General features: G+C 44.5%; 1 protein-coding gene across 2 annotated transcripts in view; it reads left to right on the top strand.

Annotated features, from left to right (window-relative positions):
• The window catches only part of AFAP1L1 (actin filament associated protein 1 like 1), a 56,939-nt gene that overhangs the window by 2,077 nt on the left and 32,856 nt on the right, over positions 1 to 22,006 (top strand). The window contains exon 1 of one of the 2 annotated variants that reach the window (XM_016150344.2): positions 3,140 to 21,912. The exons of the other annotated variant lie outside the window; for it this stretch is intronic. Within the exon in view, the coding sequence (XP_016005830.2) occupies position 21,912 (1 nt within the window). The 5' untranslated portion in view covers positions 3,140 to 21,911. Of the gene's footprint in view, positions 1 to 3,139; positions 21,913 to 22,006 lie in introns of those variants that run through there. 2 annotated transcript variants of the gene reach the window in all.

The raw sequence follows: 22,006 nt of genomic DNA, 5'->3' as shown, positions 1-22,006 counted from the left end.
GCACACGGGACCAGGTTATTTGCCTAGATCCTTAGGTGTAGTTGTCTCCTATGATAAAGTATTGCAAACACTTTATAAATTAGCACAAACATGACTAAATTATTAATTAGAATGCAAAATCCATACCTAGCCTATGCAGAATTATGGAAAGCATTTTTAAAGTAAAACATGACACTTAAAAATCATTCCCGCACACCTTTCTCATGCCTCTGTGCCCAGGTCCCCAGGTGGGTGTGTGCACACTTTCCTGTTGTCCGGAAGCTTTCAGAAGTGCGGATCTTGTTTCAACCCCATACTGACCATGTGGGGAGTGGGCCTGTCATGCCCAAGATACTGGGGAGGAAACCACGCTTAGGTATATAACAGTAGCAACTGAGCTCATCAAGCTCTTACCACGTGCCAGGCACCATGCTTAGCTTTTTACACAGCTTCTCTTGGAACAAGGGATGGGATGGGGACTATGAGCAGGTACTCTCATTAATCCCCACCCCACAAGAAAGCAGGCTTGGCAGGTTTATTAGGTGTATTTGCCATAACAAAATACCATAGGCTGGATTGCTTAAACAGCAAAAATTTATTTTCTCACAATTCAGGAGGCTAGAAGTACAAAATCAAGGTACCATCAGGTTGGTGTCTGGTGAGACCTTTCTTCTGAGCTTGTAGACAACTGCCTTCTCACTGTGTCCTCACGTGGCTTCTCCTCTGTGCACACGTGAAGAGAGAGATCTCTGGTATCTCTTCCTCTTATTAAAAAGACACCAGTCCTAGGGGTTTAGGGCCCCACCCTTAGGACCTCATTTACCCTGAAATACTCCCCAAAGGCCCTGTCTACAATGCAGTCACATTGGGGGTTAGGGTTTCAACACATGAATGGGGGCGGGAAGGTGGATACAATTCAGTCCCTAACATCAGGGTTAGGCCACCGACATTAACTTGCACAGTCATGCACTGTGAGAGAAGCAGAACCGGGTTAGAACTAAAGTCCTGGTTTTAACCTTGCTTCTTACTGCCTCCGTGGTGGCAGGTGACCTGCCCAAGCCCTTTTGCAGGGCTTGGACACCAAATCTTCCTGCTCCAAACCTGGGGGGGCCTCCATCGCACCGCAGCTGCGCTGTTCAGATCTTCAGTAGCAATTTCAGCATCAAAGTCAACTGACTGGAGACTGGAAACAAACCTAGGAAGCAGGATTTCTCTTCTAACAGGATATGTGTCATCCCATGCATAAAGCAGAATTCATATGATGTAGTAACGGACTTAGAAACCACTTATATTATAATGAAATTCCTTCTAGCAGCATTTCCCAATTCATGAATATCATACAAAGAGAATCAGCCATTGGTGAAGGTAACCAATGACTAATATACCCCCTTCTACAAGAGCAGTAATTAACTTTCCTCATACGAGGATAAAATATGAATACTTGATAACACCTATTTCTTGGAATTGTTGTAAATATTAAATGCATGGAAAATACTTCAAACAATGCTTAGCATGTGGGACTAATAAATGCTGGCAACTACAATTATTACAATCTTTAAAAATAAGATTGAACATAGCAAAATTGCTTTATAGAACTTTGCTGGGTCCCTCAAACAGCTGGTCTGACTCTGACGACACTTTTTGAGTCCCTACTCTGCCTTAAGTATTGAGCTAGACAGCTTTTGCACAACTCAAAGATGGCCCGTGTCAGAATCTTCTCCATATCCCAGAGCCCCTTCATGATGGGTGTCTCTTGGAAATCCATCTCTGACCTTCAATAACTGGACTACACTCCAACTGACATTTCTGAGTGACTGATAAAATACTAATACACATTCAATGTGTCCATTTTCTCTTATTTATTCTATTTATCCATGCCTGCCGACTGTGGCTGTGTCTTCACAATTTTGCTTTCGCGAACTTCCAATCTTCTCAAGCCACCTCGTTTTTAAAGTCTCGGGTCTACATTTTCTAAATTTTTCTAACTTTTCTCTAAATTAAATATTTTTCAATATGCTTCCTTAATGTCCAAGGTTAGGTCTGATCTGCCTGACTCATATGAAGTACTGATTTCCCCAATTGCCTTTCCTTTCCACTTTGCAACTAGTTCTTTTTCCACTAATAGAAGTCAACCCAAGACAAGAGTTTCTTCTGCTGCGTTCTATTCTTTCAGAGATCATACTGTCTACTGGGCAACTCGAGAAACAATGTGAAGGCTCTTCCTTTCATTAAATGAAATTTTATTGTTCAAGAAACAATGGAAGAACCCATTCTAACTGTGGTTTGCCTTCTGTTAGGAAAGCCACAGCTTCCCTATCCATAGCCTCTATTGGCCAAGCAGTCTGCAGCTACTCCTATAATGAGCCTGTCCCCATGGCTGTGAATTCCCACACCTCTTCCCTGACATCCAAGTTCATTCTCTATTCCTTCTGTCCGTTACTGTCCTTCGGAAAGGAATGCTCATCTATAGTCATCTTTTCTATCCAAACATGTTCCATGAGGTCGTCTTCATCAGCCTAGAGACTCAGTAGAGCTGAATGGTTCAGAGAATGGACAAACTGGGGTTTGAGGTTAGACTGAACTTTCTAGCTGTATGATCTTGTATGAATTGGGTAAATTACTTAATTTCTCTGAACTGTAGTTTCATTTCATTTGGAGTGTCAAGGGAAAGCTAGCACTCAGGAAACATTCAATAAATGAGAGACATCATACTTTTCAAATATAATCACCTGGATTTTAGCCACACTCTGCAACAGGTATATGTAGTCACGCGGGGCCATGGTATTTACATTCTCTTCCCTGGAGAAGCTTCTGCTGGTCACTCTGGCACCACTTCCATTTCCTTGTACCACTCGGCCTCCTTCGTTAGTGTTTGGCTTCACCATTTTAGTCAGGGTTTTTTCTGCCTCTCCCTCAAATATCAGTTTCAAACCCCCTTCTCACATGGGTGAGCACTCTGCCAAGTGAGTTCCTCCCTCCCTGCCTTCTGCCAAGAGCCTATCATTATTCCATTCTGATATCTTTGGTTCAGAAAAACAATCCTGTTTTTGGATACCATCAGATTCTCATACCCTTTTTACCCTTTAAAAAAAACAACTTGCAACTGAACACAAAATTAATCTCTCTCTCTCTCTCTCTCTCTCTCTCTCTCTCTCTCTCTCTCTCTCTCACACACACACACACCATCGCTCAGCATTGCCCTCCTTCCTTTCCTAGCCAAATTTCTCAAAAAAAAATGGTCAGCACTCGCAGCCTCCCGTTCCTCCATACACACATCTTTCACTCACTGCAGTCTCACTTCCAATTCCACCTTCTGCTGAAAATCCACACGTAAGGGTTACAGATGGCTTCCATTTTATCTAATCTTTCACCTCTTCAAAGTCCCATCTCCTGGAGTTCTCTGTAGCCCTACTTTTGAAACTCTACTTTTTTCTAAATGTATTCTCCTACCTTGCAGAAATGGGAAAATGTGGATTTTTGGAATCAAATAGGTCAAACAGATTAAATAGCCACCACTCCATCCCTCTAGAAGCCTTTTCTGCCTCTCCCATCCCCCAGTCTCACTGTTAAACATGCTCATAGCCTCTGCTGCTCTTGCTCTAAGGAAGTGACTCAACTAAGTCTTGTTCCCTCAGTTGTAAAGCAGCACAAATGATACCCGGCACAGAGAGGCTGAAATGTGGTAATATTTGCCCAGCACCCTGGGCCTGGGCCATGGTGAGTGCTTACTAATTGTTATATCCCACCTTCCCCACTGCTTGCTTGCTTTTTCTTCTTTTATGGCTCTTGCCCCTCTCTCCCCTTATCTCCCCATCATCTCAGCCCACTCTCTACACTTACTCCTGTAGAGAACCCAGCCCCTCTAGGAGGGGGACTCTCAATATCCATCTTCAGCCATGAGCTGGACCCCACTCCCACATTGCCTCCTGCCTGCAGTACATTTCCATTCAGAGGGCAACTCAACCTCTGAGTGACCCAATTCTGAACTCATCTTATTCACCACCAAATCAGATGACCCTTCCTGTTTCTCTTTTTCTGTTAATAACACAACCACGTGAGGAGCTAGTGAAGGAAATGGGGGTTTGTAAATGAGACTAAACTTGACATGGGGACATGGGATCAGTCCTGCAGAAGAGGTAATAGAAAGACTGTACAAGAAGGCTGTATAAGAGGTTAAACAGAGGTCTGTTGGGGCTCGATCTCGGAGAAGCGGTATTCAATATAGAATTGGAGTTGCCCAGGGACATCTTGAAGCAGAGGTTGAATGGCCACAGATCAGAGAAGCCACAGAATGGCTCCTATGGGGACCACAGTAATATATAGCTTAAGAACAACAGTCACTTAATACACAAGATGTTTCCATAGACATGACACTTTTGCAAATTACAGAGAACAGGACTTCTAGGAGTGCACACTTCAACCTAAAGTATTCATCTTTTAGTTAAATATACACTGTATCATAGATTTTAACAGGACTTATGAATTATCTCTGCCTATGGATGAAATTTAAGAAGGAAAGGTCCTGATACAATTAAAGACAGTTACTTAAAACTATAGATCTGATCATGCTTAAACCCTTCGGTAGTTTCCCATTTTTCTTAAGAAACAGACTCTAGTACTTGTGGTGGCCCCTCAAGGCCCTGCCTTGAGTGTCACCAACTTACTCTAGGTCCCTGTCCACCTCTGTGGGAGCACATTACATTGACCTTAGTACTGTCGCATGGTTAACAACCGCTCACCCTTAGCAGTCTGTCCGAACATTACTCCCTCAAGGCAATCTTTCCCTGTCTCCCAAGCTACATTTCCCTTGTAAGGTGCTCCTACCACCCTGTACTTCTCGTTGGTTGCCATTTTCACAGTTACAATTAATGATGGAGTTGAATTAACTGTTAATGTGAGCTCCATGAGGGCGAGGCCCTTCTTAGCTGTTCACCACTCCATCTCCAGAACCTAGTGTAATGCTCGGCACATAGTAGGTGCTCAAAAAAAAAATGTCTGTTGAGATGATGAATAAATGAAAGGAAAACAAACAAACTAACAAAATGCACAGAAGTGAATGAAAGTTGGATATGGCCACTTTCAGTTCCTGCACTTCAATAATTCTCATTTTAGGAACCAAAACATAGATGCATCATCATTCATCATTTCCTTTGCCTTCATCCTTTAACGATAAGACTGAATCCTAATAACTGCTATTTAAAAATACGTCGTTCTTCTCCTATATCCTGCCCTCTCCTCTAGGAGCTTCCTCTCTCTACTCTCACCTACTCTAACCTGCCTTAAGAACCACTCCTAATTTTTGTCTAAAGCAGTGGTTCTCAAATCCAGCTGGGCTCAGGGTCATCTCCTATGGAGTCTACTGAAAACATATCTCCAGAGATCTGATAAATGGGTCTGCATTGAGATTTGAGAATATATCTTTTGCAAAGCTCCCAGGTGAGCCTCCTGTGCTCACTGTTCTAATGCACTGCTTTTCTCATGACCCTTGACCCTGCTCAAACACCTTCTGGAAGTCTCTGTGCTTACTCTAACACTGCCTTTCACACTTTCCAATCAAGTGGGACTCTAGGGTCTGGGTCTGTTACCCAAAGTAGCCTTGTGAAACATCTCATTTTAGCTTTAAAAAGCCAAGCCAACTTTCTTTTATAGTTCATAATATATCTGAACACACACCTGCTGCCAAAAATCTTTGTGCAATGGACCTCCAGAGATGCATTGTGTTTATTTATCTGGGGGCTTCTCCTTACCTACTCCACCCTGTCCTCTGCCATGGACTCCCAGGGTATGTGAACTCTAGCCTGAGAAGATGAACCTCCAATAAATGTCCCAGCACACAGTGCCAGAGTGGAAATGGGTCTGGACATGGAAGTAGAAATCCCAGATCCCAGCCCTGGCTCAGCCACATGCTTCTGCAATATGAGAATATACAGATTTATAAAGCTTTTAACTTTTAGAAGCATTTTCACATTCGCCAGTTGTATCCATTTCAGATTAGTGTCGGGGATGTTAAGCATCATGGCGTGCTTTGTTCTGACACTGGCAACCTCTGGCCGTCATACATGCTCTCACTCCGCAGTTATTCGCTGGGCGATCGCTCTAGGCAAGAAGGAACCTGGGTAATAGGAGGGATATTTGGAAAGAGAATGGACCACCAAAATTCTTTATCTACGGACCCTTCTAGCCCTGAGTTTCTCTTCTGTGGCTTCTCTCAACTCTGGCAAAAGCCCTGTGAAGTGGACGGCTGAGACATTCTCCACATTGGACAGATGCAAAAACTGAGGTTCAAAAAGACTGTGCTAGTCACCCTCTCTGAAAGAGACCACTTGGCACCACCTCCCTGTGAAAACTCCCCTGCCACATCCCCCCTCTGACCACCTCTCCGATTCCGAGGATTCTGAGTTACCTCTACCCTTCTCAGTCGTGGCTTTTAGAAGAGTTTACCCCACTAACTTAGGTGCCTCTTCTATGTTCATATGAGTCCTGTGGTCAGGGGCTGTCCTTTCATCTCATTTCCAGTGGCTGACACACAGCAGATGTTTAATAACAATGGCCAACAAGCGCTCATCATGACTCAGGCAGTTTACATGTATACATGGAGCCATTTAATCCTCTCAACAAGCATGAAGTTGATGCAGTTTAGCCTTCATGTCCATAAAATGTGCCATTAATTTTATAGGGGGGAGGAATTCCATCCAAAAATATTGCCTACAGCTCTAGGTTCAGAGTGTCTGTACGGTGTGTAGTTTCAATTTTCTAAAATCACAGCTAAGTAAGGAATGTACACAAATTATAAATATATAAACACGATTTTGTATTAAAAGTTTTTAGTTTATGGCAAAATCTAGTTCTGTGATAGGCTAATGAGTACATCCCTGTCGAAAAATGTTTGTGGCTCATGTCAGTGTGTGAATGTATAGACTATTTGAAGTTTTTTTATATATTGGTGATATTTATCTTCCTTCAGCACTGCAATCTCATCCCCCAAGGGAATTCAATCAAAATATTTATCGTGACTTTGTCCCCTGTCCACTTTAAAGTTATTTCCTGTTATTTATTTTCATTACATAATTATAAATTTGATATATATATATTTATATTTTAATATCCCCATTTTATAGGTGAAGAAACTGAGGGTTAGAAAGGTTGATTTATTTACCCAACCCTGCCTACCTCCAAACCTAAGTTCTTTACCACTGATCTCCACTGTGTCCATGCATGTTGGAGAGTCATTCCCAGATCAGGGCTTGTTAGATAAGCCAAAAGGATTGACCAGGTAAAAATCTCAAGGTGGAAAAAGGAAGCCTGCCGAGAAAACAAGGGAAAAGGGGTCTGAACAATTCCAGGGGACACACTCCATCAATGAATGGTATGGCCAGGCATCTGACATGACGTTTGATTTCTTAACTTTCACGCTCCTCCTCCTGAGGTCCAGGGAGTTCTGCTGTTTAGAATTCAAGAGGCTCTCATCCTCCTGGAGTTAACAAAGAGGCTGCCTCAGGAGGGCCCAGGCAAAGTCGTTCCTCCATCTAAAATTCCATTCAGGGAATCCTAGCCACACCCCATGTGGGAGTGGAGGTGCAGAGCCAGCCAGGCAAGATTCTTCTCCCTGTCACAGCTGTCAGGCTGCAGCAGGGGCAGAATGTGGCACATTGCAGTCATTCCAGCTCTGGGGAATTTACCAATGGTGTCCCACAGGAGGCAAGCTCTGGGCTTTTTATAGCCCTCTAAGAACCTAGGGGAAAACTTATCTCCTGAGAAGGAGAAGTGGATTTTCCAGGCACAATTCCCTCAACCATGGAGCCCCAGGGAAAGTCATGGCTACGGGAGCAGTGTAGAGGGGGGAAAGTGTGCTCACTATCCAGGAGACAAGGATCCCAAACATACCCGGCTCCTTGAATCCGCTCTTTGGGCTTTAGCTTCTTCTCCTGTTAGGTCAAAGAATTATAGTGCAAGGATCTGCACACCTCAGCCCGTGGACTAAATCCAGCCTGCCACCTCTTTTTGTAAATAAAGTTTTATTGGAATACAGCCATGCCCATTCATTACGTATTATATATGGCTGCTTTCTCACTACAAGGGCAGAGTTGAATGGTTGCAATATAGGTCATATATGGCCTGCAAAGCCTAACATACATACCACCTAGACCTTTACAGGAAAAGTTTGCTAACTCTGAGTTAGACTGTAGAGTTGAGAGTGTCTGCCTGGAGCACTGTGGTGAGAGGGATTCTGAGGGTGTGTCCAGACTGAGGAATGAAGCATACAAGAGTATGTATTCAAGAGCAGTGTTGGAAGAATGCCATTTACCAGTGTTTTTCACACTACTTTTAGCCCCAGAATCCTTTTGCAAACAAAATCTTAAGCAACAGAATTGCTTTGCGTGAAGTAGAAATGAGAACGCTGAGTGCAGCCCAGTCCATCCTTCCTATGCCCAAGGCAGCACCTAAGGAAGCTACGCAGGTCCCACAGCTTCATCAGAACAGCATTCAAATACCACCTATCTAATCCTATGCCCCTCATTTTACAACTGGGGAAACTGAGGCTCGAGGAGTAGCATCTTGCCTAAGGTCACACAATCCACTGCCAGTTGGTTTTCCACGGAATCACTAATGTGGCCATGTGCTATCAGCAGAGCATGGACATCTCTGTCCTTGGGAGAAAAGCTGTCCATCACCTTTGAGGGCCTCCGGGCCTCTATGAGTGCATGGCCAGCCATGATGCGCCCTCGCTGACCCGGCAGCCCACAGGGTCCAGGGCCGGGACGTAGCCAGGACACAACGCTGACACCTGCCCATGCATCGCAGTGGTTTGGTCAAGGCTTGTGAGACCTTTTTCTGAGACCACCACAGCCAAAAGAAGAAAATAAAAATTGAATTGGATCATATTTTTAAACTTCGTTGATAACAAAACACATTTTTTAAAAATTAGGACACATCTTACAATTGATATAGTAATTTGTTCCTTTTTCTCTGTTTTTTTTTTTAAGCTGTTTTTTGATAAATAAAACATGTTAAAATCAGAGTCATCTTAGAATGGAGAAATTATGATAATTTATACTAAAGCTTTCTTTTGAAGATGAAATCAGATTTATTCATTTGTAGAATAAATATTTATTCTTCCTGCCTATTCTTGTTGAAGGGTTTGCTGAGAGCAGATCCAACTGATATGAAACCAAGGGGAATTTTTTTTTAGCTCCACTTGAACTAAGAAGAAAACTGATCTAGGAGTGTGCTGGGATGCCAGAGAGACCGGTCACATTTCCTCACCTCCGGCCGGCAACCAGGTGCAGCTCTGAAGGGTCACAGATGAGAAGCTCAGGGTCCCTGCACCCCAGAATCTCCTAGTGAGGCACAGAAAGTAAGACTTGGTCACCACTGTCCATGATTAGATCATATCTGGTCACTGTCCATAAAAGAGAACATACAAAGGACCAGAGGGCTCCAGGGACACTTTCTAGCCAAGAACCTCAGAAACACTGTGGGGGTGGCATTCAAGGTGCCGAAAATGGCAGAGTGGAAAGCAGAAATGTGCTTAGGGCACAAATTGGGTCAGCATACTACAGCCCAGAGAAGCAGGCAGAGGTTAAATGAAACCCCAGAGTCCTTCCCAAGAGAGGGGCCTTATCCTCCAGGTCCCTAACTGGGTGTGTCCCAGTCCATGAGAGGCAGTGTTGCTCCAGATTTGTAACTAATAATAGTGGCGGCATAATGTGGAAGCTGAGTGCAGTAGCTGTGGTGTCAAATTGCCCGGGGTTTGAATCCCAGCTCTGCTCCTTCCACTTAACCCCATGAGTCTGAGTTTCTTCAACTAAAAATGCAGAAAACGATTCCCTGACTACCCATGGGAGATAATTGGATTCATACAAGGAAAGCACTCAGCACACAGGAAGCATTCAATTGAAGGGGTAGGGGGTGGGGGGAGGCGGGGAGCTAATGCTTAAAATACAGGTTTGTAAATGATCACCTTCCCTAATGAATTACAATGGAATGCAAGCTCTCTGTAATACTTTCCCTCAGCTTCTCTCTTCTCGCCCGCCTCTCCCGGGAAGGCATGGAGTAACAGAGGAATGGGGGATAAACCACAGGGAGCGCTTGCAGCACGTGGAGCTCTCTCATCATCTGTGTCATAAAGGAAACTAGTGTTTGGCCCTGGGGAGCTCTGGATGAGGCATTAGCATGAGGGGTTTAAGCTAAGTGTTGCCATTTGGAGAAATACTTAAAGCCAGCAACAAGCTCCTGTCAGAGTGAAAGGGGGGAGATTGGAAAGAGGTGACCATGCGGGGGCCGCAGTAAATTGCGGGTGAGCAGCAGACTGTATAAGATTACTTCACCTTCATGTTTCAGTTAAGAACGGGGACATATGAAACTTCAAACACTGTCCATTTTCAATAGAGTTAATTGTGCAGAATTGTTTGTCTAATGGGGGAGATGAGGGGACATTTGTCCGGGGCTCTTCAAGACTCAAGGCATTCATTCCCAGAACATTCAACCATCACTTTCTTGATCCCCATCCCTCCTCCTTGAGGCAGGAAACACCCCAGGGTCTTCCAAAGCCTGCCCCGGGGTGGCTGGGCTCCTGGGATTCCTGGGGGCGCGGCTCAGAACCAAATCCAGGGCTAGCACTTTTGCAGGCCACGGGAAGGAAGAGAGGGAGGAAAAAGGAGGGACTTCCTACCTAGGCAGAAGTCAGGGCAGCCATTCTGAGCCTGACCTTTAGCCTCTTACCTAGAATATCTGGGCTAACCCCTGGGTGATGCTTGAATCCTGTGGCTGCTAATATCCATGGTAGTGGCCAAACTTTACAGGACTCCTCTGTGCTTGACACAATGCTGAACACGCCAAACATTATCTCCCTTTCTGTTCACCACAAACTTCTGAGGTGAGTGTTCCCTTTATCTGTTTCACGGGTGAGAAAACTGAGTTAATGTCATCTGCCTAGGGTCACTGGGCTAGGAAGGGCAAATCCCAGGTTTCATTCTGGGTGCTTTTCACCCCATTCGCCCAGTGTCTCAACTACCCCCGGTACTGATTCACCCCTTAAAGGGACATCAGCCTCTCTTCTTAGATTTCTAGAACATTCTTCTATACAGTGAACCTAATATTGTGGTCTTGGAGCTGCCACCCACTAGTCCAGGTCCGCCCTCCAGTGCCCCCAGTGGCCCAGAAAACATGCCTGCTCCATTTTCCCTTTCTCCCCACCCACATGAGCCCCTCTGCTCTTAGAGACAGTTGTCATAGGCAGGATTTAGAGCCCCCTCCCTAGTCTGTGCTCCTTCCTCTGAATTCTGGGTTGTCTGTTAATCCCTCCCCAATCACCTGTTATGCATCCACTACTGTGCTGAGTACTGGGCAACAGTGGCAGATATCACAGTTTAATGGAAAAAGGCAATGAACAATGCTCTGGAGGGCGTAACAGGATGACCTCACCTGTCCAGGAAAGCGAGACAGGCTTCCTGGAGGAAGTGGCATCTAAACCAACTCAGAGGATGAGTGGACACTATTTGGAGAGCAGGGGAGATTTTAAATAACAGTCAACCTGGTATTCATTAGAAACTGCTCTAGGCACTGTACATAATACCTTACTGGATCCACTTGACAATCCTATAAAGTGTAGGTATTATTATCCCCATCATGCAGGAGACACAGAGAAGTTAAGTAACTTGCCCAAGGTCACACAGCTAGTAGTGGGTAGCAGTTGAGGAGAACAAGTCATGCACAGGAAATACCATGAACAAAGAGTGCTGGGGTGGGGTCTCAGTTATTGTAAATAGGTAAGAAATAATAATAATTAAAAAAAACATTAAACGTAACAAAGATAAATACCTACTAAGTTCCTGTTAGTGCAGCCTGAGGCATGTACTGATGATTTTCTGGTTCTTTTATCACACTGATGTTTCTGTGGGCTGACTGGCAACCTAACCCTTTGCCTTTCAGAATAGGGACACTGTTCAGTCTCATCTCCTGAATCCTACACAGGTTCTGTTGTTTGGGGAGAAGAGGAGCAGACAGCACATATACTATTAATCAAAATTTACCAATTTATAAAACTTCAGGGTACAGAGTGTTCTCACTTTTCACAGTCATTGTCAGACGTGAGTCTCAGAACAGGCCTGAGAGGTGGGGTGAGCAGTTATCATCACCCCACTTTAATGTTAAGGAAAATGAGGCTCAGAGACATGAGCAACTTGGCCAAGGCCATACAGCAAGTATGGAACTGGGGCTTGAGCCCTGGAATTTGGACTCTAGATCCTGTGTTTTCTTCTCTCCACCAAAACACAGGGTACAGGGCAAAGCCAGAAAGATTCAAACATGGCACCTGTGACCTTCAGGAAGTTCCTTAGCCTCTCTAGGCCTCGGTTTCTTGTCAGGAAAACTAGGATAAGAAGAATTCCTACCATGTAGGCTTGCTATAAGAGTAAATGAAGTAATAGAGTGTTAGACACAGAGAATGTTCCCCAAGGGAATATCACACAACGCAAGGAATAAATACAATGATAGACAACAAGATGGATAAATCTTAGCAGTGTAATAGTAAAGAAAAAGGTGACAAAAAATTACCTATAGCATTATACCCTTTTAATAAAGTTAAAAACAGCTAAAAATATATATATGGGTACATCTAGTTGTAATGGCACTATACAGGGAAAGAGAACGCAAGGATGTGAAGAATACAGCATTCAAGATGGCAGTTAGGTTAGGTGGGGAAGGCAGAAGTATGGGATCATACTGCGATGTAAGGTATCGTCCAGATCCTGGCTTTTGGTAGATCTGTAAGTGGTTACTACACTAGCACTGATTACATATATAAATAACTGAAAGTGGGGCATGCATGGACCAATGATGACAGTATCTCATGAAGCGAAGTTTAAAATTAACCCAATTTTTATCTACCTGAAGTCCTTTTTATAAAAAGAAATAAGAGTATTAGGCACAGTGCCCAACTTGTAGGAAGTGTTCATTAAATGTTCTCTGTCATTCTTGGATATCTTTATTATTATTTGCATTATCTGCATACCACTAGCCAGCTGTTCTCGATGTCTGCCCAGGTTATTGGTAAGATGGGTCCTCAAACTCAAACTTCTCAGAAGCAGAAAGCCCAGCCCCATCTAGGCCTCAGGCCAGGCACCCATACTATGAATGGATACCAGTGGGGAGTGGTCATGAGGTACACACTGTTGGTTCTAACAAGCTTTGGGAGTAGGGAAACCCTCTTAGAAGAAGGCCAGAAAGTATTATAATGCAGCGATAAGAAGCTTAGGCTCTAGAGTTAGGCCTATATTTGAATCTTGGTTCTGTTAGCTACACGTCTTTAGACAAACAACTGTGCCTCACTCAGCCTCACTTGGTTCATGTGTAAAAAAGAGGGTAAAAATAGTATCTACCTCACAAAGTCATTACGAGGATTAAATGAGGTAATCCATGCAAAAGGCTTAGCACAACATCTGGAACATCACTTAAAATCTCAAAAATACTACCTGCTTTTATCATTGGGTATCCAAGGCTGCTCCCCAAGACTGCTTCTGTTTCCCCAAGCTTTGGGTGAAGGAGATAGTGCAGACTACTCAAAACGGAAACAGCTGCCATCTTGTATGTGGGGGGTGAATGTGTGTGTCACAGTTTTCCACTTCCTCCTGGAACCATTTCCTTTGTGAGCTAAACAGGGAGGAATCTGTAGACAAAGGAACAATTCTGGGAGAGCCCAGTACCACAGCCAAAAGTTATTTCCTTAGAAGTCGATGGCTTGCCTCACCCCCTCCTGTCTGGAAATGGCTTGTTGAGAGGGAACTACAGCTTCCCTGATGGCCCTGGGCTCTGCTGGTAGATGACAGGACCTGGGCAGAGCTGCTGCTAAAAAGGCCAATAGGATGCAAATATACAGATGATGCATGCATTGTACACTTGAAACCTATATAATTTTATTAACCAATGTCACCTCCATAAGTTTAATTTTTAAGGGAAAAAAAAAAAAGGATGCAAGGCTTCAATAAGCCTGACTCATGGGAAAAGAGTCACCCAGAAATAACCCCACGACCTGCTTCCCCACTGACCTCTGACCTTCCTGACCTCTAGCCTCCCTGCCTTCCTGAAATAACTGTAGATCAAAGAATTGTGCTACTCTACCATCCCTAAAAATAATCCCCACAGTGTATAAAACCTTTCCCAACCATTCCCCATTTTCCCCTGGCACAAACTTACACAAGAGAATTCTAAACCCCTCATTACAGAAGAATAAAATGACACTCAGGGGGGTTAAATGAGTTTCCCCAAATTCCACACAAATAAGTGGAAGGAGTTAGAACCCAAACCAGATCCTCTCATGCCAAATCCCAAATCTTCCCACTTCTTTCCCACCTCCGTTCCTCAGTATTCTATGTTTCTGTCCCATGGAGTCAAACTTGGACTATTCTCTTCAACATAAAGGATATTCAGTTTCCTGCCAGAGCTGTAATTAACACACAAAAGCCTTCCAAGGTGACCTCAATCCCCCTTGCCCTCCCTCACGCCAGGGCTATATTTAACTCCTGGAAAGCAGTCCGCACTATGGCACTGGCTTTGAAGCTGGGATTTCTTTGCTACTCTTTTTTCATTCTTTTCCAGCCCGCATGAACCATGGTCTTCCCTGTACACTCTGGGACAACAGGAAGTGCTTGTTTTAGTGATCAACAATGCTAGTCTAACCAGTGCGGTCCCCTCCATGTTCTGCCCACTGTTTGGCCTTCAGTTGGATTCAGAGAGAAATGCTTGTAAATTCAGAGGAAGGAAGTGAGATGTCCCCATGGCCCCACATGGGTAGATTGCAGTAACTTGGAAAAGACCGTGGGCGGAGGAAGAAGCAAAGGAGCAATTCTACTGGCCTCACCTGTGTTGCCGGAGGCCTCCCTGCAGGTTAACCCAGAGCTGGACATAGACAGAAGTAGCATCCTGAAGGAGCACTGGGGGAAGCATCATTAAGTATCTCCTCAGTATTCTTCCCATTCAGAAAGCCTCAGTTATCATACCTGAAAAATGGGACTAGCCCACCTTGTCATAAGAATGAAATTATGTAAATAATACATGTAAATCTCTTAAAGCAGGGTATGACTTACATGATAGTAATGGAAGAGTAATGTAAATAGCTAACATTTATTGAGTACTTACAATGTGCCAGACACTGTTCTAGGCACATTCTCATCTATTAGGGCCCATTCTCATCAATGAGGTGGATTTGTTCATAGGTCACTGATTTATGTACGTGAGGCATGGAGCAGTATGTAAGTGTTCTAAAGGTGCACAGCTAGGAAATAGCATCGCTAAATAATGGGCAGTCATATTCACACAAGGGATACAAGTTCAACCAAATAGGGTTTGGTGAGTTCAGCTAAATAAGAAATTGGGTTTCTGGTTCCTTTTATTCCCTGGGGCTTTTTGTTACTTCTTTTTTGTTTCTTTCTTTCTTTCTTTTTTTATAAGCACCTTTTTACTATGTTAAGCCACTATGAAGACAGACATGGTTTTAAAATCACATACACTTTATCTACTCAGAAGAAAAGTTTGCTTCAAGAATTCATTCATTCTACAAATACTTAAGCACTTATCTGTGTCAGGCACTAGCAAAAGCTGGCACTATTCCTGCCCTCAGGGACTTCAGGCTCATGCGGGGGAAACTGACTTTAATCAAAGAAACACAAAGGTAAATAGAATATTTCACCATGAGAAGTACCACACAAAGAATGATGCTGTGATAGCGTAAGTAGGGGGAATGGATGTGGTCAAGAGGATAAGGAGAGTTTCCCTGGAGGAGTCGTGAGTGAACGGAGAGCTAAAGGGGAACACTACTGGTTTCATGAGAAGGAAGTTCGGACAGGCAGAAGGAACAGCATATACAAGAGGCTGAGGAACAGAGCTTGAAGGCAGCCTGGAGGGACGTCTCTTTGGATGAGCCTGCAGGGTTGCAAGACCACAAGAAAGGTTCTTCTTCCTTTCCTTCCCCCCATCCGAACACTGAGGTCACACCTGCTAAGTGTACTGCTTTCCATTCCAGGGTGACCTGCCTCCCCACTGCTATCATGGGTTACACCTCATTAACATGCTAGCTTGTTAAAACACAACATACAGAAAGTCATCTCTAAAATCGTGCTCAAAAATTTTTAAGGTAATGCATTAGTTCTTTCTCTAGGTCAAGAGCCTTTATGAGATGGAAATTGGATTAGTCTGCTGTTTGGAAATGAGAAAGGAAATCTGAGTAAACCAAAAGAAAAATTGTAGGCCCTTCATAAAACCACATTCTGACGGCTCTTCCTATTTTCCATCTTTAATTCGTGCTAGTTGCATTTCCTCCTACTTTGAAAACAAAAAAGGATGAGTTATCTTTGTCCTAAAGAGACTTGTCAAATAGTGAGGTGGGGAAAGGGGAAATTGTGTTTTCAGACTGCTTTGCAGTTAATGAAATTATAACTTACAAACTGTTTCCAAGCATTTTTGTAACTTCCAGAGTCTAAAAGATGACCAGGAATGAGATCAGAAGTCAAAGTGCCCACTGAGCTGACCTGGTAGAAGCCAAAACAAGGTTGTTATTCCTGTGGTTTGCTGAACTTTAATTTATTCCCTTCTCTTTTGTCATGGAAATTAGACTCATTATCATTGAGATCTCTAAATATATCCAACCTTCCCTGAGCTAGAAATCAGACTAGTTGTGCTGAATGCCTTTTGTTTGAAGGTTTCACTAAGGCTACATCAGGGATTTGGACCAGAGCTGTGGTCCTGGGAGCAAGCAATAGTGCTTTTTGCCTGTGGCTTACTTTCTGCCCTATACCTTTCCATTTCAATTAGGAGGGGTGGGTGGAGAAGTAGAGAGAAAATTCATTTCAGTCTTAGTTGGGTATTCACCAGAAATAATAAGCACTTTGTGTCTAATCTTAGATATATTTTTAAATAGGCTTCCAATTTTATTTGGCAAACTTTTTTGCATCTCAGAGAACAATTATCACCCATCTTGGGTTTCTCTGCTTCTCTGTCCAACACAGTGAAAGATTGAAGACTTATAAACAATGATTAAACCATTTCTTCCTGTGTTTTTTCCTCACTGGAATTCACTGTACCTCCCTGAGGTTTGACTAAACCAAACAAGATCAATGAAATTTATTCGTGGCTCTAAATAAACTTGAGACATAAAAGACAGTCCTGTCCCGATGTCCCAGGCTGTCCTCAGAAAGCAGAAATGAACTGGACCAAGACTGTGATGTAAGATATCGGGTTAGGAACTGGTAAAGATCTTTCCTGACTGGAGATGGCAAGGACAAGATTTCTGAGTTGCATTACTGCCCCTCTAACTAGAAGACGTTGTTTCCCCACCTGACATGAAGGGGGTCCTTAGAATGCGAGCACCCCGAGGGAAGATCCACTACCTCCTACCGCCATGAGCACCCCAAGCTCAATGTCAGGCCCAGAACTGTAAACACTGCACACGATGGAGCTTGCGGAATCCTATGAGTGCTCTCACCCCCTCCCTTGTGCCTGTGGCTGCACCTGAACCTGGAGGGTGGTCACATATGAAAGAACAAGGTACCTGTCAGGTGCACTGAGCACCACACATATCGCTTCATTTCATCTTCGTAACAACCATGTGAAGCAACTACTGTTATTACCCACACAGTCTGCAGATAAAGAACTGGAAGCTTAGCAAGGTTAAGACATTTCCCCAGGGGCCCGCAGCTGGAACATGGCAGAGCTGGGAGGGAGGCCCGGTGCACAGCCGGGCTCTTCTATGACTCATCTAAGCACCAAGCTTTGTGTGATTTCAACACTAGATACTTTTATTTTCAATTTGTTGTGTGACCATAGCTAAGTCAAACAACCTCCTTTATCCTCACTTTCTGCATCTTTAAATAGAGAGTTAGAACCGTGCTCATTGAATAAATGCTTGTTAGGCTTCTACTGTGATTGGGATACAGTCCCTGTCCTCGTGGAGCTTGTTACAACAACTACAGCAAATCTATTGCTAAATACGAATCTGGTCACTACTCTGGAGTCTGCATAGTTCTGGGGAGTACCAGGAAAAGCAGCAACAACAATAATGCAGCCTTCACTGAGTGAGTGCAGTTTGCAAGCATGGCTTGACCTAGTCCTATTATTCTCACTTTACAGATAAGAATACTAGGGCTCAGAGCTCTCTAACATGCCATCTTTGCACAGTTCAGGAATGGCAGCATAGGAATTCCGATTTGCACAGGTCTGACCCCAAAGCCTAATCACTGTACTCTTCTAAGCAAGACTCCAAGCTCTAGCTAGTTACAACCTTTTGTAGGACTCTTATTCTCCCCTTGACTCTTGGTCATTTCAGAAGAGGATGTCTAATGAAAACTTTTTAAGGAATGAGGGAGGTCTTCCTGTGTTCCTTATGTTCACAGACATGTGTTTTCCAGTGCGGCATTTTTCACAGATCGAACTTTGGACTGCCCGCATCACAATCACCTGGAGTACTTATTAAAATATAGATTCCCAGTACAGGGTCTACTGAATCAGACTCTCTGGATAGGTCTAGGAATCTGTGTTTCCAACAAACCTCCTGGGAGAGTCTTATTATAAAATTTGAGGCTGCTGTCCTAGGAGTATATATGAGCCCTGGCAGAACTGTTCATCATATGTATTGTATGCATGTGCTTTCTCTCCAAACTAAATTCTCTGATGGTTTAAATCCCTGTGGTTTCAATTCTCTGGAGTTAAAGACAAAGCTGCCATCAAAGGCACTTCTGTATTCACTATACCTAAAAGCTAGCTTTTAGCGGGGAGTTCTGTATTGTCCTTGAAGAGCCCAGTGCTGGCTGACAGCTTTCCTGTATCCATAATGTATATGGTTCTCTCTGGAATGAGGCCCTGCTATTAAGTTAGGTATACGCTTTGAGTCACTTGTTTTTCTTCTGTGAGATCCTCATAGTTAAAGCTCTGAAGTTCAATGGGCCAGTGGGCAGAGACCCACTGAGCAGGAATTTCAGGCCTACAATTTCAGTCTAGTGAGGGGACCCCCCCCCAAAGTCAGGAACCCCACTGAAGTCCCAGCCCAGAGCCCTCAGTGGGAGGGTGTTGAGGGGCTGCCCACCCGCTCTCCTCCCCAGCCTGGCCTCTGCTGCTCTGAGCCAAAGTCTTCTGATAGAGAATTCAGGAGCAGGGGATAAAGCTTTGAAGTCAGACAGACCTGGGCTCAAGACGCAGCCTTACTGCTTATTGGCTGGGTGACCTCACCTATCTGAGCCTCTGTTTCCTCCCTTGAGGGGCACAGATAGCAATACAATGTACCTCTTGTGGTTTATGAGGACTGAATGAGATGATGCATGATAACTGCCCAGCACACGATGACTGCTCTGTACCAGGGAAGGGCTCTTGCCTGTTCGCTGCCTACAAGCTCAGCTTCCCACCATGGCTCACACTCCCTCGCCAACTGCACTTTGAAAATGCTGTGTGACTCTCCCTCTGCTGCCTGCCAGGTCCTTCCAGGCCGCAGAGACCACCACACGCGCTGGGCAGCTCCTCGCGCCACCCAGGTTCTTCACTCAGTTCCCTCATTGTCCTTTGCACTGCTTGGACTTTGGTGATCACATCGCAGTTAAACGAAAACACACTCAGAAGTCAAAGTCCCATGTTAGAAACTCCACCAATGACGAGGGAGAAAAAACCAACAAACAGGTGTCACAAAGCTCATCCCTTTAAATGCAAAGAACTCACTCGGAACCTAATTGTTCTTACTTTCGAAACTATTATAACAAACCTTAAATTAGAAGCAGAAGAGTTTTAGAAGCAGGAATGCTGCCACACATAGGCACTTACTGATAGCAACATGAAGAAATCTCTGGAACCTCACACCAAAGAGAAATAGAAGACAAAAAAGGAAGGGAGAGTTGAGAAAGAAGGAGGGATGGAGGGTACGACTGGTTAAAATGATTTTAAACGATTTCCCACTTCAAAGAGGGACCCGCCCCATCCAGAAGCCTCTATCACATGGCGCTGCAAGGGCACAGGCCCTGGAGGCAGCGGGTTCCCCTGGGCTCGAGGTGCGTGGTGCCCCCTGCAGTTGTAGAACTCGGCAGCTCTAAGAATCACACAAAGTTAGAATCAACCTGGCCTCACCCCTTTCAAGCTGTGCAACCATCCCATAGTTTCCCTCTCTTCTAGGACATAGGTATCCCAATAGGACCTACTCACAGATATGCTGTGAGCATTAGATGAGACATTGCAGAAAAGCCCCTCCGTGCTCTAAGCGAAGTAGAGAGAGCTTACGAGGTGACAGCGGTCAGTGTCAGCCTTGAGCTCGTTTCCAACGAATCTGAGGTGATGACAGAATGCCACAGAAAGACTGCAACATCGCATTTTTCCAACAAGTATCACCATCTATACCTAAGATTTCCATTTTTTTAAAAAAGTCCTTGTGTGGTCATCTGATTGTTCCCTCTCTCATCAAACTCATATAAAGCATCCACACTAAGAAGTCCCCCAACTAGATGCTAAAGAAGCTGAGATTAGCAATATGGTCTACATTTTCTAGAGCCTCACAGCCTGCTGAGGGAGACAGACACTCACAGAGATCCTCACAGCACAGATCAGTGCAGTAGACACTATCATGACAGTAAAAATAGCTGACTTGGGGTGAGCATTTACTATGTACGGGGCAAGGCACTTTTTGTGTTTGGCATAATTCATTTTCACAATAACCCTAACTGGCAGGTGCTATATTATTACTGTCCTTTACAGAAGAGGAAAGAGAGTCACAAACTTAATAACTTGCTAAAGGTCCCACGGCTAATGAATGACGGAGACTGAGCTTGAACCCAGGTAGTCTGGCTCCCAAGTCAGTTTTCTTATGCACCATGTTAGAGCCCCCCTCTTACCCACCCAGACCCTATAGCTACAGTCAGAGTCTCACTGTTCCCTCAGGAGGGCCCAGGGCGGGGAAAAATACCTGAAAGTGATAGTCTAGAGACTAGATCTGAAGTTCTGGCTCTTTTGCTTGCCCCTGTGTGACTTCAGGCAAGTTACTTACTTCTCTGAGACTTGGTTTCTTTATCTAAAAAGCAGGGATGATCATGGGACCTATCTCAAAACCTGTCGGTAGGACTATAAAATAGTACAAAGCAATATGGTGCTGTGGTTAAAGGAACAGAGTGAGGGAACCAGGTCCAGTCGAAGCTCTGCTGGCTGTGTGACTCTGGAAAAGTTATTTAACTACTCTGAATCTTAAGTTTCATCCTTCATATAATGGAGATAATAAAATGCTAAACATGATATTTAAATAAGACTATGAGTATGAAAGGGCTGACACAGCTCACAGTAATTGCTCAGCACAAGTTAGCTTTTATTATTATGTGCAAGCGGTTGGCGGGTTACAAAAAATGCTACTGCTGTAATGAGCCTGGTCTTTAGCTCTAAGGCAAACCAAGTCTCTGTCACTCTGAGGGACAGGGAGATACTCATGACATCATGGTCTTGGCATGCTCCAGTCTTTAAAAGATTCTATGCTCTAGATTTTGCAATCAACTGCAGCGGCTGGGAGCTTGTCAGAAATGCAGACTCTCAGGTCCCACCCCAGACCTCCTGAGTCAGAATCTGCATTCCGACAAGCTCCCCAGCTAATTCCTCTATATACTCAAGTTTGAAAAAGCTGGGATAGCGTGGAAAGTGTGGTGATGGTAGTCTGGGGCCTGGGGTGGGAAGGGTTAATGTTTCGTTTGGCTCCTGCCAAGGCACCGGAAACAGAAGGTTCCAGAGATTGAGGTGTAGGAACTGATGGGACAGGAAGGCTCCCTTCCTGCCTGTGTCCTGGATGGCCAGGGGCTCTGGCCTGGGACCTGCACTGAACCTGGAGCTGCAGTGAGGAAGGGCCCCTGGGCCTGCAAAGCAGAGGGCACGCTGGGACGAAGAGAGGCCTAAGTGCCGCTGCTCCAGCTACCTGGGCTCAGCGTTGCCAGAGTAAGCCTGGGCCAAGGCCGTGTGAGGTCTCAGGCAGAGTGGGGAGGCCCGGAGGGACGTCACAGTTAACTGAGCAGGGCTCTCCTAAGGGAGG

The sequence above is a fragment of the Rousettus aegyptiacus genome, unplaced genomic scaffold (genome assembly GCF_014176215.1).
Source record: "Rousettus aegyptiacus isolate mRouAeg1 unplaced genomic scaffold, mRouAeg1.p scaffold_m13_p_7, whole genome shotgun sequence".
Classification (NCBI taxonomy): domain Eukaryota; kingdom Metazoa; phylum Chordata; class Mammalia; order Chiroptera; family Pteropodidae; genus Rousettus; species Rousettus aegyptiacus.
This window is presented reverse-complemented; position numbering and strand designations above follow the sequence as displayed.